Source organism: Oncorhynchus nerka, linkage group LG6, assembly GCF_034236695.1.
Source record: "Oncorhynchus nerka isolate Pitt River linkage group LG6, Oner_Uvic_2.0, whole genome shotgun sequence".
Lineage (NCBI taxonomy): Eukaryota > Metazoa > Chordata > Actinopteri > Salmoniformes > Salmonidae > Oncorhynchus > Oncorhynchus nerka.
The window spans coordinates 72,150,837-72,169,098 of NC_088401.1; the positions used below are offsets into that span (position 1 = coordinate 72,150,837).

Sequence of the window (18,262 nt, forward strand, 5' to 3'; positions counted from 1 at the left end):
GGAAACTGTGTTTAAACCCTTCACAATGAAGATCTGTGAAGTTCATTTGTAAAAATCCAAATATCTTTGAACGACAGGGTCCTGAAAAGGGGATGTTTCTTTTTTTGCTGAGTTTACATATGTAGCACAGGCAAAAGCATTTTTTCTGCTTTGCCAAAAAGGTAGTTGTGTAATTTAGAGCAGTATCTTGCAGGATTCAATAGTTGGAATTGTAAGCATTGTTTCCCTGTCACTTTCTCTGCGGTTGTCATTCTATTGGACTCCAGAAAGCACAAAACCCTGTCTGTCCTCAAACATAAAGTTATGGGCAAAGACACAAAACATCCACATCAAATTAAATATTGTTGATAAAATGGGAAGATAACTTTTTGTGCAGTATTAATTTACCATCCTTTCAAACCACAACGTCAATGTACATTAATGTATTGTCCATAGGCTAGTCATACCTTTGTACCTGTTGACTTTCCATCACCATGAATAACAATGCACAATACAGTAATTGAGTTCATTGCGACATCAAATGGTTTGTGATGTGGCTCAGTTGGTAGTGCATGGTGTTTGCAATGCTAGGGTTGTGGTTTCAATTCTCACGGGGGACCAGTACGAACAAGTAAGCACTCATTACTGTAAATTGCTCTGGATAAAAGCATACACAGTACAAAAATGTAAAAGGAATGAATAGACCATTTCAGTTTTCACAGAAATAAATTGTATTTGCAAAGTATTTCAAGAAACTGGAAAGCATATCAAGCAAGTATTTTTATATTCCACAAGTATTATCAAAATTACTGTTTTGTACAGATAATTGTCAGGTTCTAGTTACAAACGCTGGTAAACACTCAAATATATTTAGTAAATAAAACAATCACAAAAGTAGGGCTTTACTAATGCTGCATTAGGGGACCGATATATACAGCGCGAGCAAAACGTTTTTTTTTCTGCATACAGATATATTTGACTAAAACAATTTCATTTGTATAAAATCACATATCTCTTATGCACGGGAATACTGTGAAACAGATTTCACAAATTAAAATCACATGTAGCTTATTTGCTCGTGTTTAACCGTTTTTTGTGTCCAACAATGAAGATTATTAAATATGTTTATTTGCTCCGAAAAGTTGAGGCCAAAATAAATGGGCCGCGGGCGGTTAGTTGGCGAACCCTGACCTACAGTTAGCTTGTAACCATTTTAATAATGGGATTGATTGGCCGGTCCTATTGGTCATAACACCAGTGACGTCGTTCAGTCTGGGCTGGTACAGTCGGCCAGAAAGGACAGGGTTCAGATTTATTCTGATTGACCTTGGTGCGCAAGACCCAAACATAACACCGACCAACCGACAGGATGACAATCCAAGGTTTACCGTTACCTCCAATCCCATCGTTGCCAATGTCAAGCCCAGTAGTAATCGAGAGTCATGGATTCCAGATATCTAAAGGTAAAGCAAATGCTTTTATAGTTCTCTAAGTTAACGGCTGCCTAAGTGAACTTTATGAATACACCCTGTGAATAGTCTGTCTATTAATAATGAACAGTTGATCTATTCAAAACACTTGCCGTATTTAGGCACAGCTCCAGTCCCTGTAAGCACAAGTTATGTAGCCTAAATATAAGGACATTTACCTTGTTTACTACAATCATTAGCCCATTGCACCCAATGATACTTGAAAGCAACCATTTGAGAGAAGCCATAAATATAGTCAGTTGCGTAGCAGGTTGTTGATCAGGACAGTGGACATTCACCAATCAATTTAGGTTAGGACAACCTTACCACCAGTCAGCCTAGTGCACCTCGCTAGTCTGTCAGGTGTTTTGTGTGTGGCCATTACTTCGGCAGCTAAGCCGCTGTAGCCTGTGCTCAACAGTTCTTGCTCATTTGTAGATTCCAACCAGTAAATCGCCTTTCTCTGTTTACGTGCATGCGCAGAGCTCCAGAACGCATGTTGGCCCAGCAGTGCCGCGATATCAGATTTCATAGCGGGTTATGTGGGGCTAAAGGCCAGGCAATATATTGGGGCAGTTGTGGCAGTCGGTCCTGCTAGAGAAGTATTGTTATGTTTAAAACCAATGTCTAAGATGTCCATTCTAATCGCCATGGCAATGTAAACCTACCATAGTAGGCTAATCTTTCCACATCTTAAAATAAAAAGAGGCGTTTAGTCTAGCCACATTTATTGTGTTGTGATACACTAATAGGCTACGTGCGCATATATTCATATATTAAAAACAGCACAGAGAATAGGCCTTTTACCCCGGACCTGTCCTATAGTGTCACGTTCTGACCTTAGTTTTGTTATTATATATTTGTTTTAGTATGGTCAGGGCGTGAGTTGGGTGGGTTGTCTATTTTCGTTTTTCTATAATTTTGGATTTCTGTGTTCGGCCTAGTATGGTTCTCAATCAGAGGCAGCTGTCAATCATTGTCCCTGATTGAGAATCATACTTAGGTAGCCTGGTTTCACTTTTGAGTTGTGGGTGTTTGTCTTCCGTATTAGTACCTCACGGGACTGTTTCGTTCATTTCACGTTTATTGTTTTGTATTTCGTAGTGTTCAGTTTATGTATTTAAATAAACATTATGGACACTTACCACGCTGCAAATTGGTCCTCCGATCCTTCTCGCTACTCCTCCTCAGAAGAGGAGGACGAAATCCATTACATTTTGCCCTAGTATGCTTCCATAATAGCGTTTCAAAAAACGTAACTTTAGTAATAGTGTTGTTTATAGACCTTTATTACAAAGTTAAAGAGGAAAACCTGGTCTTCTGTAAGGTGAAAATCCTTTCTGCATACCTTAACTTTAATTAAACGCAGTCTCAAATAGCTGCCTGTCCCTTTTAATAGCCGTTCAAGGGCACACATTAATTTCAGCAAACAGTGAACCAAATGCACACATTGATTTCAGAAAATAAACACGTTTCAAATAAATGTGGGGTCTAAATAAATTATTTATGAGGTTACCATGAATTGTTTAAGAGGTTTAATGTTTGAGTGTTGTTTAAAAAATGATGGCAATCTGTTTTTATCGCCTGTAAGAAACTGCTAGGCATTGGCTGCTAACCAAGGGATTAGGGTTCCTGTCTTGAAGCTCGATTTTTTTTTTTTACCCCCATCACTCACAACATAAGATATACACATTTTACACTGAGCAAAAATATAAACGGAAGATGTAAAGTGTTCTGAAATAAACAATACCCCCCAAAATGTCATATACACAAAAAGCTTATTTCTCTCAAATGTTGTGCTCAAATGTGTTTACATCTCTGTTAGTATTTTCCCTTTGCCAAGATAATCCATCCCCCTGTCAGGTGTGGCATATCAAGAAACTGATTAAACAGCATGATCATTACACAGGTGCACCTTGTGCGGGAACAATTATAGGCCACTCTAAAATGTGGATATAACACAATTGCACAGATATCTCAAGTTTTAAGGGAGCATGCAATTGGTATGCTGACTGCAGGAATGTCTACCAGAGCTGTTGCCAGAGAATTGAATGTTAATTTCTCTACCATAACCCGCCTCCAACGTTATTTTAGAGAATTTGCCAGTACATCCAACCGCCCTCACAACTACAGACCACGTGTATGGCATCGTGTGGGTAAGCCATTTGCTGATGTCAACGTTGTGAACAGAGTGGCCCGTGGTGGTAGGGTTATGGTATGGGCAGGCATAAACTACGGACAACAAATACAATTGCATTTTATTTACAGCAATTTGAATGCACAGAGATACCGAGACGAGATCCTGAGGCCCATTGTTGTGCCCCTCATCTGCCATGTTGGCCCACCTCATGTTTCAGCATGATAATTACCTTGAAAACAACAGTCAAAAATCTTCGACAGTCTAAAGTTCTTATTTTACCTCAGTGCTGGTAACAGCTGAGAATTGCTAGCTAACTGGCAAGCACAAAAACAGTCAACAACTTTGGGAGTACAGACCCCCAGAAATGGACTGATCGCCCTCTAGTGGCGAAAGTCAGAACTGCCAAAAACGCACAGTCATAGAGGAGAATAATTTTCTGTCAGTTACCACGTTTCCATCGACAGATTTTATGTGAGTAAAGCCATACCATATTTTTTTTAAATGACAGCTCTGATGGAAACAGGAAGTTTCGGTACAATCTCATAAATGCCGACAGATCATTTGTTCATTCGACATGATGGGATTTTTTGTGTCTTTAAAATTAATTATGCGAGCAATGACGATGGAAACACCTTTCTATCGAAGTAAACTTGAAGCCAGGCGATGACGTGTGTGGTCCTCCCACAACAACTCGGGAAACCATGCAGTTTAAATGACACTCCAGATGAAATAAATGATGATGAACTTCACAGGTTGGTGAAAGTGCTTGATGATGCTCCTTTCTGATGCATTTCCAGGGTCTTATTCTGGTGACATGATGATCAATGCTTGACTGCCGTTTTGACAAATTAAAACATTCTCACTCTTATCTATAATCTCATCATGTAGTCTAGCCTACCAGCACTGTATCTGCCAGCTGTTGGCTACAGCGCACGTGCCAAGACTAGAGTAGAGACATTTGCTATGTAACGCAACAGTTTGACAAACTATCCATAGAGTTGAAAATGCGACGGAAACATTCGATTTTTATTCAGTACATGTAAAATTTATAGAACCTTTCTCTAATAAGTGCCTGTTGTGTTCAGTATTTTCAGCAAATAAAAGCCTGGGCTATTAATTGGTTTCATGCATGTCAACATCAGAAGCCTCCTCCCTAAGTTTGTTTTACTCACTGCTTTAGCACACTCTGCTAACACTGATGTCCTTGCCGTGTCTGAATCCTGGCTCAGGAAGGCCACCAAAAATTCAGAGATTTCCATACCCAACTATAACATCTTCCGTCAAGATAGAACTGCCAAAGGGGGAGGAGTCGCAGTCTACTGCAGAGATAGCCTGCAAAGTAATGTCATACTTTCCAGGTCCATACCCAAACAGTTCGAACTACTAATTCTGAAAATTACTCTCTCCAGAAATAAGTCTCTCACTGTTGCCGCCTGCTACCGACCCCCCTCAGCTCCCAGCTGTGCCCTGGACACCATTTGTGAATTGATTGCCCCCCATCTAGCTTCAGAGTTTGTTCTGTTAGGTGACCTAAACTGGGATATGCTTAACACCCCGGCAGTCCTACAATCTAAGCTAGATGCCCTCAATCTCACACAAATCATCAAGGAACCCACCAGGTACAACCCTAACTCTGTAAGCAAGGGCACCCTCATAGACGTCATCCTGACCAACTGGCCCTCCAAATACACCTCCGCTGTCTTCAACCAGGATCTCAGCGACCACTGCCTCATTGCCTGTATCCGCTACGGTGCCGCAGTCAAACGACCACCCCTCATCACTGTCAAACGCTCCCTAAAACACTTCTGTGAGCAGGCCTTTCTAATCGACCTGGCCCGGGTATCCTGGAAGGACATTGACCTCATCCCGTCAGTTGAGGATGCCTGGTCATTCTTTAAGAGTAACTTCCTCACCATATTAGATAAGCATGCTCCGTTCAAAAAATGCAGAACTAAGAACAGATACAGCCCTTGGTTCACTCCAGACCTGACTGCCCTCGACCAGCACAAAAACATCCTGTGGCGGACTGCAATAGCATCGAACAGTCCCCGCGATATGCAACTGTTCAGGGAAGTCAGGAACCAATACACGCAGTCAGTCAGGAAAGCTAAGGCCAGCTTCTTCAGGCAGAAGTTTGCATCCTGTAGCTCCAACTCCAAAAAGTTCTGGGACACTGTGAAGTCCATGGAGAACAAGAGCACCTCCTCCCAGCTGCCCACTGCACTGAGGCTAGGGAACACGGTCACCACCGACAAATCCATGATTATCGAAAACTTCAACAAGCATTTCTCAACGGCTGGCCATGCCTTCCGCCTGGCTACTCCTACCTCGGCCAACAGCTCCGGCCCCCCCGCAGCTCCTCGCCCAAGCCTCTCCAGGTTCTCCTTTACCCAAATCCAGATAGCAGATGTTCTGAAAGAGCTGCAAAACCTGGACCCGTATAAATCAGCTAGGCTTGACAATCTGGACCCTCTATTTCTGAAACTATCCGCCGCCATTGTCGCAACCCCTATTACCAGCCTGTTCAACCTCTCTTTCATATCGTCTGAGATCCCCAAGGATTGGAAAGCTGCCGCAGTCATTCCCCTCTTCAAAGGGGGAGACACCCTGGACCCAAACTGTTACAGACCTATATCCATTCTGCCCTGCCTATCTAAGGTCTTCGAAAGCCAAGTCAACAAACAGGTCACTGACCATCTCGAATCCCACCGTACCTTCTCAGCTATGCAATCTGGTTTCCGAGCCGGTCACGGGTGCACCTCAGCCCCACTCAAGGTACTAAACGACATCATAACCGCCATCGATAAAAGACAGTACTGTGCAGCCGTCTTCATCGACCTTGCCAAGGCTTTCGACTCTGTCAATCACCATATTCTTATCGGCAGACTCCGTAGCCTCGGTTTTTCGGATGACTGCCTTGCCTGGTTCACCAATTACTTTGCAGACAGAGTTCAGTGTGTCAAATCGGAGGGCATGTTGTCCGGTCCTCTGGCAGTCTCTATGGGGGTGCCACAGGATTCAATTCTCGGGCCGACTCTTTTCTCTGTATATATCAATGATGTTGCTCTTGCTGCGGGCGATTCCCTGATCCACCTCTACGCAGACGACACCATTCTATACACTTTCGGCCCGTCATTGGACACTGTGCTATCTAACCTCCAATCGAGCTTCAATGCCATACAACACTCCTTCCGTGGCCTCCAACTGCTCTTAAACGCTAGTAAAACCAAATGCATGCTTTTCAACCGATCGCTGCCTGCACCCGCATGCCCGACTAGCATCACCACACTGGATGGTTCCGACCTTGAATATGTGGACACCTATAAGTACCTATGTGTCTGGCTAGACTGCAAACTCTCCTTCCAGACCCATATCAAACATCTCCAATCGAAAATCAAATCAAGAGTCTGCTTTCTATTCCGCAACAAAGCCTCCTTCACTCACGCTGCCAAGCTTACCCTAGTAAAACTGACTAGCCTACCGATCCTCGACTTCGGCGATGTCATCTACAAAATTGCTTCCAACACTCTTCTCAGCAAACTGGATGCAGTTTATCACAGTGCCATCCGTTTTGTCACTAAAGCACCTTACACTACCCACCACTGCGACTTGTATGCTCTAGTCGGCTGGCCCTCGCTACATATTCGTCGCCAGACCCACTGGCTCCAGGTCATCTACAAGGCCATGCTAGACAAAGCTCCGCCTTATCTCAGCTCACTGGTCACGATGGCAACACCCATCCGTAGCACGCACTCCAGCAGGTGTATCTCATTGATCATCCCTAAAGCAAACACCTCATTCGGCCGCCTTTCGTTCCAGTACTCTGCTGCCTGTGACTGCAACGAATTGCAAAAATCGCTGAAGTTGGAGAATTTTATCTCCCTCACCAACTTTAAACATCTGCTATCTGAGCAGCTAACCGATCGCTGCAGCTGTACATAATCTATTGGTAAATAGCCCACCCATTTTCACCTACCTCATCCCCACAGTTTTTATTTATTTACTTTTCTGCTCTTTTGCACACCAATATCTCTACCTGTACATGACCATCTGATCATTTATCACTCCAGTGTTAATCTGCAATATTGTAATTATTCGCCTACCTCCTCATGCCTTTTGCACACATTGTAGATAGACTCCCCCTTTTTTCTCTACTGTGTTATTGACTTGTTAATTGTTTACTCCATGTGTAACTCTGTGTTGTCTGTTCACACTGCTATGCTTTATCTTGGCCAGGTCGCAGTTGCAAATGAGAACCTGTTCTCAACTAGCCTACCTGGTTAAATAAAGGTGAAATAAAAAAAATATTAAAAAAATATGCATTTTCTGACTTTTGATCTGTACATTGTAAAACATTTCCTGTAAAATGTACAGTAATTTACTGGCAGCAATTGGCCAGTACAGCTACTGTAATCCATTTCACAGTAGTACATTTTTTGGTACCAATATTTTTACTGTAATCTAATTTACAAGTAAAACGTTTCTTTAACCGTTACTGAACATGTTGTAGTTAATCATTTTCACGGTAACTTGATGGCAGAGCAATGAAACACTGTAAAAGTTCATTTTAAACTGCAAGAAAATGTTATATATATTTTTTTAATTACAAGGGACTATAGCAAGCAGGTTGGCTGTAGGTTTTTGCATATAACAGCATATTCATGAAAACTAGGTGTTTTACATCACTTGCACTTCTAGAGGCCTAACCAAAGGCTTACAAACTGGCTGTGATTACAGGGCAACACAGATCAAATGGACATGGGAAAATATTAAAACATAAAAAGGTTTAAGGTGTGACACCACTCTGATTTGATCCCTATATACATTTAATTGTTAGGGAACTACTACCACATATCACTTAAATTGGTACAGTACTCTCACTAATGGGTGCAACAAATATAGCCACTTAAGGCACACATTAATATACAATATATATATATATGTACACATTAGTGGACTCTGCTATTTCAGCCACACCTGTTGCTAACAGGTGTATAAAATCGAGCACACAGCCATACAATCTCCATATACAAACATTGACAGTAGAATGGCCTTACGGAAGAGCTCAGTGAATTTTAAAGTGGCACCATCACAGGATGCCACCTTTCCAAAAAGTCAGTTAATCAAATTTCTGCCCCACTAGAGCTGCCCCAGTGAACTGGAAGTGCTGTTATTGTGAAGTGGAAACATCTAGGAGCAACAACGGCTCAGCTGTGAAGTGGTAGGCCATACAAGCTCGCAGAACGGGATTGCCGAGTACTGAAGTGCGTAGCGCGTAAAAATCGTCTCTTCTCGGTTACAACAGTGAATACCAAGTTCCAAACTGCCTCTGGAAGTAACGTCAACACAATAACTGTTTGTCAGGAGCTTCGTGAAATTGGTTTCCATGGCCGAGCAGCCACACACAAACCTAAGTTCACCATGCGCAATGCCAAGCGTCGGCTGGGAGTGGTGTTAAGCTCGCCGCCTGGAGTGATGAATTACACTTTACCATCTGGCAGTCTGACGGACAAATCCGGGTTTGGCAGGTGCCAGGAGAACGGTACGGTACCTGCCTGAATGCATAGTGCCAAATAAAACATTTGGTGGGAATAATGTTCTGGGGCTGTTTTTCATCGTTTGGGCTAAGCCCCTTAGTTCCAGTGAAGGGAATGACATTCTAGATGATTCTGTGCTTCCAACTTTGTGGCAACAGTTTGGGGAAGGCCCTTTCCCATTTCAGCATGACAATGCCACCGTGCACAAAGCGAGGTCCATACAGAAATGGTTTATCGAGATCGGTGTGGAAGAACTTGACTGGCCTGCACAGAGCCCTGACCTCAACCCCATCGAACACCTTTGGGATGAATGGGAACACTGACTGCGAGCCAGGCCTAATCGCCCAACATCAGTGCCCGACCTAACTAAAGCTCTTGTGTCAGAATGGAAGCAAATCAAATGGCTACCCAGACTATTTGCATTGCCCCTTCTTTGCTACTGCTACTCACTGTTATTATCTATGCATAGTCACTTTAATAACTCTACCTACATGTACATATTACCTCGACACCGGTGCCGCCGCACACTGACTCTGTACCGGTACCTCCTGTACATAGCCCCGCTATTGTTATTTACTGCTGTTCTTTAATCATTTGTTATTATTATCTCTTCCTTTTTGGGGGGTATTTCTCTTGAAATAGCATTGTTGGTTAAGGGCTTGTAAAGTAAGCATTTCACTGTAAGCTCTACACCTGTTGTATTCGGCGCATGTGACAAATACGATTTGATTTGAAATCCCTGCAGCAATGTTCCAACATCTAATGAAAAGCCTTCCCAGAAGAGTGGAGGCTGTTGTAGCAGCAAAGGGGGGACCAACTCCATATTAATGCCCATGATTTTGGAATGAGAAGTTCGTCGAGCTGGTGTCAACATACAATACAAGTAAAAAGTTTGGACACACCTACTCATTCAAAGGTTTTCTTTTTTTTTTTTTTTACTATTTTCTACATTGTAGAATAATAGTGAAGACATCAAAACTATGAAATAACACATATGGAATCATGTGCTAACCAAAAAAGCTTGATTATTTTAGTTTGTTCCGCAGTCTTAAAGCTTGGAGGTAGAAACTGTTAAGGAGCATTTTGGTCCTAGACTTGGAGCTCCAGTACCGCTTGTCATGCGGTAGCAGAGAGAACAGTCTATGATTTGGGTGACTGGAGTCTATGACTATTTTTGGGGGCTTTCCTCTGTGACACAGCCTACTATATAGGTCATGGATGTCAGGAAGCTTGGCCCCATGATAGTTTGTGGGTGATGTGGACACCAAAGAACTTGAAACTCTCGAACTGCTACACTTTAGTCCCGTCGATGTTAATGGAGGCCTGTTCGGCCTGCCTTTTCCTATAGTCCATGATCAGCTCCTTTGTCTTGCTCACATTGAGAGAGAGGTTGTAGTCCTGGTACCACACTGCCAGGTTTCTGACCTCCTCCCTATAGGCTGTCTTATCGTTGTCGGTGATCAGGCCGACCACCGTTGGGTCGTCAGCAAACTTAATGATGGTGTTGGAGTCGTTCTTGGCCACATAGTCATGGGTGAACAGGGAGTACAGGATGGGACTAAGCACGCACCCCTGAAGAACCGCAGTTTTGAGGATCAGTGTGGCAAATGTGTTGCTGCCTACCCTTACGATCTGGGGGTGGCCCGTCAGGAAGTCCAGGATCCAGTTTCAGTGGGAGGTGTTTAGTCCCAGGGTCCTTAGCTTAGTGATGAACTTTGTAGGGAATTTGGTCTTGAACACTGAACTGTAGTCAATGAACAGCATTCTCACATAGGTGTTCCTTTTGTCCAGGTTGGAAAGAGCAGTGTGGAGTGCAATTGAGATTGCGTCATCTGTGGATCTGTTGGGGCGGTATGCGATTTGGAGTGGGTCTAGGGTTTCTGGCATGATGGTGTTGATGTGAGCCATGACCAGCCTTTCAAAGCACTTCATGGCTACCGATGTGAGTGCTACGGGGCGGTAATCATTTAGGCAGGTTACCTTCGCCATTTTGGGTACAGGGACTATGGTGGTCTGTTTGAAACATGTGGGTATTACAGACTCGGCCAGGGAGAGGTTGAAAATATCAGTGAAGACACTTGCCAGTTGGTCCGCGCATGTTCTGAGTACACGTCCTGGTAATCCATCTGAGCCTGCGGCTTTGTGAATGTTGACCTGTTTAAAAAGGTCTTGCTCACATCGGCCACGGAGAGCGTGATCACACAGTCGTCCGGAACAGCTGGTGCTCTCATGCATGCTTCAGTGTTTCTTGCCTCAAAGCGAGCATAAAAGGCATTTAGCTTGTCTGGTTGGCTCGGGTCACTGGGCAGCTCGCGGCTGGTTCTCCCTTTGTAGTCCATAATAGTTTTCAGGCCCTGCCACATCCAATGAGCATCAGAGCCAGTGTAGTATGATTCAATCTAGTCCTGTATTGATGTTTTGCCTGTTTGATGGTTCGTCTGAGTGCATAGCGGGATTTCTTATAAACTTATGGATTAGTGTCCCACTCCTTGAAAGCGGACGCTCTAGCCATTAGCTCGGTGCGGATGTTGCCTGTAATCCATGGCTTCTTGTTGGGAAATGCACGTACAGTTACTGTGGGGACAACATCGTTGATGCACTTATTGATGAAGCCGGTGATTGAGTTGGTATACTCCTCAATGCCATTGGGTGAATCCCAGAACATATTCCAGTCTGTGCTAGCAAAACATTCCTGTAGCGTAGTATTCGCATCATCTGACCACTTCCGTATTGAGCGAGTCACTGGTACATCCTGCTTTAGTTTTTGCTTGTAAGCAGGAATCGGGAGGATAGAATTATGGTCAGATTTGCTAAATGTCCAGTATGTTACTGTAGATTTTCAGAACAAGGATTGTAGAATTCCTAAAATACAGTATATTACTGTATTATGTGGGGGTACTGCATTCTCACTCACAGGTGCAACAAATATAGGCTCTTACAAGGCATGCCTTAAAATATGTTTAATATTCCCCGCCCACAAACATTTCCCCACAATGCACCATTATTAATACTGTAAAACACATTTATGGTATTTCACTGTGCATTCTACTGTGTTTTACTGTTGAAATGACAGAAAGGTCGTACAGTGTGCTGTAAAACAATGTATGGTATTTTACTGTGCATTCTATGGTCAACAACTACATTCAGTTAAACATTGTCATACTGTTGATTAATACAGTAAGTTACTGATAAAATTACAAAAACTGCTAACAGTGTACATGTGCATTCTCTCTGTTTATGTATGCCTGTATGTGTTCTTGAATTTCAGACCAGCTGACTGTCCTAGTGCCAGTGGTTGTGGCGGCTGCTCTAGGTGGCTTCCTGGTTAGCCGGTACTTCACTGGGCGTAAGAAAAGCCAGGTCAACACCTGTGTGTGTAAGGACAGTGCCAAGGTGGTGCACAGCTTCGACATAGAAGACATTGGCAGCAAGGCCGTCTACTGTCGCTGCTGGAGGTCCAAGAAGGTAGGCACTTCTTCCTTTATTTGCCTTGAGACTTGGCTGTAGACTCCTATGGTCCCTGGTGCCATAGTTGGATGCCATAGCAGTCTATAGTCATGTCTCAGGGCAAATTATTCACTATCATTATCAAATATAATTTGCTCTTTGGCCGTTTTGCGAAGTGTAGTTTTATGTGATTTTTAAGGCGATGGCTGGTGAGATTATACCTTGTGTTATTTACTTCTTTGTGTAAATTTCCCCTTTGGGTATCGAAGTTTTTTCAATTTCCCCACAGTTCCCCTACTGTGATGGTTCCCATACCAAGCACAATGAGATCACTGGGGACAACGTGGGTCCCCTCATCATCAAGAAGAAGGATGCTTAACCAACCTCCCTTTCCCCTTCTCGTCCCTCCCATCAAATCATCATTCAACACCATTCAGTCACATGCCACATACACCAGAGTCAAACGATCACTTGCCATATCCAACCAGAGGTCGTACAGATGAACAGAATCATGGCAGGATCCAACCACGCAGAGCAGCACTCTTACTCAAACCGCTTTCATACAACCCACAGTCAAAACCCCAAAGGAATGTTACATGATATGATTTGTGTCTTAGAAGCTCATGTAATTAATGTTATTGAGCCATTGGTCTTAATGGTCTTAACTACGAGATGAATAATACGTGACTGAGAGTGGGGAAGGTGCTACCCTTTATTTCGACATTCTCTGACACAAGAGGGCACTTTCATTTCCCCTCTAAGACTATTGTCTATTCCAGTGTTCAAAGTACAACCTTTAGGAATATGTATTGTTAATGTCCAAAAGAAATACATGTTCTAGTGGATATGACAGACTTGAGGGTGATGTATTTTGGCCCGTATATTGTGAATAAAAGTTTTCTTAAAGTGGTCAGACTTGTGTGTCTACTGTCATTCCTTTCCTGAGACGTATAAAGGCCGACATTATGTGGTGCTGATTTTATGTCCCACTGCAAAGCAGTTTATGTGCGCCAATGTATGCCATTTTACCCACCGACACAAGGCAATATTTTCTCTAGCCGCTAGGAGCTGCTCTCGCTCAACTAGCAGGCATGAGGATTACGATTTGGCAGCCCCCTCTCCGTGTTATTGCTGCCTAGGCTGGCAGCCACACACACACACACTCAGCCTCACACCCAGCCTCACACCACAGCTGGCTGTGTGCCAAAAATGCAGGACTCTTGACAAGAGGTGGAGTGGACTACCCTGCTTAGTACCCTGAGAAGTACGAGGTTGAGGCTGCTGCAGTGCAGCTCTAAACGGGCCACAACACCCTCGCCCTTCTCGCCTGATGGCATATACACTGTTACAGTCTGGCTTCCACCAGCATCACATGACATGGGAAGGAACACACACAACATACAATAACTCACATGAATTTCATTCATGCCAGAAAGTGATTCCATAAACAGTCTCAAAAAGCATTTTCCAATCCCTTTTTTTATTTCCAAGATAATTAGCCCTGTATTTCAGGACTTTGGCTTTGTCACCTGTCTTTTTCTATGGTTTTGTAAAATGTTGTGTGGCACAGAAATTAAATGAGCACAGGAATTTGCTATTGTGGTCAAGGGGTCATTTTTCTGCGGTCTCATGACCATGACTCCAGTTCGCTTTTTGTGTGACGCCCCCCAAATCTATGAAGTGTGTTTGCATGTTCCACTCTGTGAGTGGCGGGCACGAGGAGGTGGGAATGCGAGACGGGAAAGGCGAAGGACCTGTGCAGCTACCGAATTGGACAAATGGTTTACGGCTTCGTTTTCTTGTGTGATCACTGCAGATAAATATTGGATATGTCTAATAGTTAACAATATCTTATTTTTTTTCCATCTCCCTTTATTTATTCCAATATTCGTGGAAGACACCACGGACAAACCACTGGACACTGGGGCTCCGGTCAGCTCGCATTGCATTGGTAGGTGCACGAATTACGAAAGGATGTGTTAATGTGATATTAATAATATATTGAAGAGAGAGTTATGACCTATTCATACCTTTACAGTACTACCAATTACATCACTCGAACACCCACGTTATCGTTTATTGATGAAATATAGCGTATTTTATGTATCTATTGCGACCGTGTCGTGCGCGCGCGTACCCTGGACTGTCACAGAGTCTAGACAAAAGGTAGTTTCGAACTCGATGGCATTCAGAGGTAGATATTGTATATTCTCTAGCCTGGCTCACATCACAACTACAGTAGTCAAATCGAAATGCGCGCTCCAAATTTGACTGGCGCATATGCGCAATAGGCTATTTGTTTGTGGTATTCCATTATTGCATAGATTTGTCCACCTTGGAACTCAAGTGCAACCACACGCAGTCTATCATAACTTAAATGTATAAAGCGTCACGTTATTCAAAATATATAATTTCTTAGTCTCAGATGTAGCCTATATTTTGAAGACATTTTACATGCTCACTCAAACATTAAATAGGCTATTATTCCCTTAATTACACTTAGGCCTGTGTATTACAATGTCATTATTGTCTCCTTCACTAAAAATAAAACCAACTATCGACCAATGCCTCTCTAATAACATCTACTTATTTTCTCCCCCTCTCTGCTTTCTTTGTCTCTTTTTCCCTGTCTCCCTCCATATCTCCTTCCCCCTCTTCTCTCTCCTCCATCTTCCTCTGTTCATCTCCACAGGGTATAAAGGTGGCAGAGAGGATAATGGGAATATAACAGCTGTCAGAGAGTTGTGATTGGCTAACTGACAGCTGGACTGCTGTCACCGCTCTAACCTTGGCATTGCCCTGCCATCTCCCACCCCCACCCAGTATGGCAGATACCCTGGACATGTCTAGCCCTTCCTCTCCAGAGCAGCAGAGAGCCAATAGGATCCTCAGTGAGCCTCTAAGACGAAGCCTGAAGCGCTCTCATCCCTGCTCCCTCTCTGAATATCTCAACAACACTAACAGACTACCCCACCGCCATAGCTCCAGTAGTATGGGTGTCAGGGGCCTCCTCCATCCCACTGCAGCCCAGCACAGGCCAACCCAGCCCAGGCAGAACAAGCCTCGCCGGGCCCACCTCTCCAACATAGACCTCTGGGACTCTCCCAGTGGTCTTCACCTGGCACATGCTGCAGAGCTGCTGATGAGGGCTGGGGCCTTGACACTGACCCCCACACCCAGGGACCAGGGCCCCCTGGGCGGGCTGGGGGCCGGGGAAGCTGGGGTGGAAGGGGAGGAGATGGAGGGGGGGTCCGGGGCTGAAGGGGACGGCACAGGTTGTGTGGCAGACTTCCTCCCACTGCTAGGCTGCTCCTGGTTCCCCTTGAACCCAGGCCTGTTTGCTCTGATGGCAGGGGGAGGGGGGTTCCTGACTAGTGGTGGAGGGTCAATGGGGATAGCTGGCGTTGGGGAGGGTGTGGAGGTGTTGCGAGGAGAGAGCTCGTCCACTGGCGGCGGGGGAGCTGGGAGAAGGAAGAGGAAGCGATGCGGGGAGTGTGTGCCGTGTCGACGTACAGGGAACTGTGAAGAGTGCAGCGCCTGCCGCAACCGCAAGACTGGACACCAGATCTGCAAGTACAGGAAGTGTGAGCAGCTGAAGAAAAAGGCAGCCACCGGGTTCGAGGTGAGAGGAAGTGGATAAATACACACTATTATTTAGAATGGGCAGTAATAGGGCAGTCTGACTTTATCTGAGGTCTGACAACTGCTCTCCAAAAAATATATACCTCTGTAATACCACTGTAGTTGCACTACACTATATATGCAAAAGTATGTGGACACCCCTTCAAATGATTGGATTCGGCCATTTCAGCCACACCTGTTGCTGACAGGTGTGATTTTGAAATGTAGATGTTCGACGAGCAGGTGTCCACATACCTTTGGTCATGTAGTGTATGTTAGTGTGTTACTTTCGGCCGGTGTAGTAGTCTATATGCATGTGTTTGTGTTTTAAGTGAACCACAGCTTTCTGACCCCTTTCATCTCCTTTCATAGAAGATGGTGTTTCCATCAGGAGCAGCATTTCCATGGCTACAATAGGATTCCGTCTATTTGGAATGTGATCATGAACATTGGCACTCTGGACCTAGAAAAGAAAGTAAATTCAGCTGGCCTTGTTGGATTGGCTTGGAGAGTACAGAACCTTCGACAATCAGAAGTATGAAGATGAAAACCCAATGAAAGATAAGTCACACCAATGGATTTAGATATTGTCGGGCCAACAGGAAGCATCTCATGAAGCACAGAGTATTGTATATGAATAGAAAATGTTATTCCTTTTTATATTCCATTTTTGGAACATTTTGTCATCGAAGCTTCTGACCTGGATGTTTCCGTAAAAGCCAAACCAAGAAGGACAGACTGGTCATAATATGATGTTTATGTTTGTTTTTCTATTCATGTCACAGTTAATAAAGAATGAGTAGTAGATGTACTTAGGTCATAATTAGTGTCTAGTTCTTACATCTCTACGGTCTGCCTTCTGAATAAAGACAAGGAAACTGCCTGTCTACAGTATGTGTGTGTTGGGGTGAGTATGTATTTCAAGAGTGTCTCTTTGTGTATTTCAGGGGCTGACTGATCCCTCTCCATTTCCTGTGAGGCTTATGTGTGGGGGTGTGTGTGTGTGTGTCTTGGGGGGAGGCATGCATGATGTCCTTATCACTACCTTCCAGACACACACACACATATATGACCAAAAAGTACACATACCAAACCTATGCGCACATGACTCACCACACACTCAACACATTCACGCACACACTCTCTCTCTCATTCCCATTCACACACACGCTCTATCTCTCTCATTCCCATTCACACACACGCTCTCTCTCTCTCATTCCCGTTCACACACTGATTCAATTTCAATTTCATTCACAAGCATGTAGTATGCAGACACACACTCATTCTCACACACACAGTGAAGGCCTCAATAACATGGTGAAAGCAGAGAGTGTCCAGCTCACACAGACCGGGGGGGGTTGCCGTGACGATGGCTGATAAGATAGGACCTTAATCTTCCACAGTTCGCTCCGGGGGATGGTGGACAGCGTAACCATGGAAATGGCAAGGCGAGATGTCACGCTATAATTGGGCCATGGTTGCACTTCCTGTGTGCCTTCAGTCAGGGGATCACAGAGAACCAGTGTGTGTGTGTGTCCTACAGAAGTCCTGCCAACTCAGGGTAAAAAGCAGACAGGCACACTGTTACAGTTTTCCACTGAATAAGAAACATGTCCTATCGTGCATTTCTTCATTTCGCGGACAAAGGGATTTTATATTCCTGAATCTCCAGATTCCCCTTGTGCCTTTCCAGTAATTTGGAGATTAATCCCCCTTCCCCCGGAAATCTGTGTCACCCGCTGGCCGCGAGGTCTGGAGCCTCCCCAAACGCCTGCAGAGTCTGGCTCTGCTGCCCTGCAAGATGGCAGGAGGGAGAGAGAGAGAGAGAGGGGGGAGGGGAGAAAGGAGATGGAGAGACAGCAGGAGATGAAGATAGTAGAGGAAGAGGGAAGAGGCAAATACAAAAAGAGAAAGGGAAGGGGTCGGACAGATACCTAGAGAGATGGAGAGATAGAGATATAGAGGGAGGAGAGGGATAAAGATGGATGCGTTGTCGAGAATACAGACTGACCCTGAGTCTGTCCTCTCAAACCACAGTTGGACCTAGCTATGTTAGTCGCTGCAGCCAG

At 44.3% G+C, this 18,262-nt stretch overlaps 2 protein-coding genes across 2 annotated transcripts; both read left to right on the forward strand.

Moving 5' to 3' along the window:
• Positions 1–1,265: 1,265 nt before the first annotated feature.
• On the forward strand, positions 1,266–13,487 carry zgc:110843 (uncharacterized protein LOC541492 homolog). The gene is made up of 3 exons (XM_029647338.2): positions 1,266–1,442; positions 12,394–12,590; positions 12,862–13,487. The coding sequence occupies exons 1-3, from the start codon at positions 1,349–1,351 to the stop codon at positions 12,949–12,951; spliced, it is 381 nt and encodes a 126-aa protein (XP_029503198.1). The 5' UTR covers positions 1,266–1,348; the 3' UTR covers positions 12,952–13,487.
• Positions 13,488–13,560: 73 nt separating this feature from the next.
• Positions 13,561–17,004, forward strand: LOC115118657 (CXXC-type zinc finger protein 5-like). Its single transcript, XM_029647337.2, has 3 exons — positions 13,561–14,523; positions 15,265–16,194; positions 16,566–17,004. The coding sequence occupies exons 2-3, from the start codon at positions 15,397–15,399 to the stop codon at positions 16,608–16,610; spliced, it is 843 nt and encodes a 280-aa protein (XP_029503197.2). The 5' UTR covers positions 13,561–14,523; positions 15,265–15,396; the 3' UTR covers positions 16,611–17,004.
• Positions 17,005–18,262: the final 1,258 nt, after the last annotated feature.

What these genes read in the sequence shown, in the direction of transcription:
- zgc:110843 (XM_029647338.2), top strand. Translation starts at nt 1,349, where the DNA reads ATGACAATCCAAGGTTTACCGTTACCTCCAATCCCATCGTTGCCAATG. An exon ending in TGGATTCCAGATATCTAAAG is followed by an intron (nt 1,443 to 12,393) that starts GTAAAGCAAATG and finishes CTTGAATTTCAG; the next exon opens with ACCAGCTGACTGTCCTAGTG. An exon ending in GCTGCTGGAGGTCCAAGAAG is followed by an intron (nt 12,591 to 12,861) that starts GTAGGCACTTCT and finishes ATTTCCCCACAG; the next exon opens with TTCCCCTACTGTGATGGTTC.
- LOC115118657 (XM_029647337.2), top strand. Translation starts at nt 15,397, where the DNA reads ATGGCAGATACCCTGGACATGTCTAGCCCTTCCTCTCCAGAGCAGCAG. An exon ending in AGGCAGCCACCGGGTTCGAG is followed by an intron (nt 16,195 to 16,565) that starts GTGAGAGGAAGT and finishes CTCCTTTCATAG; the next exon opens with AAGATGGTGTTTCCATCAGG.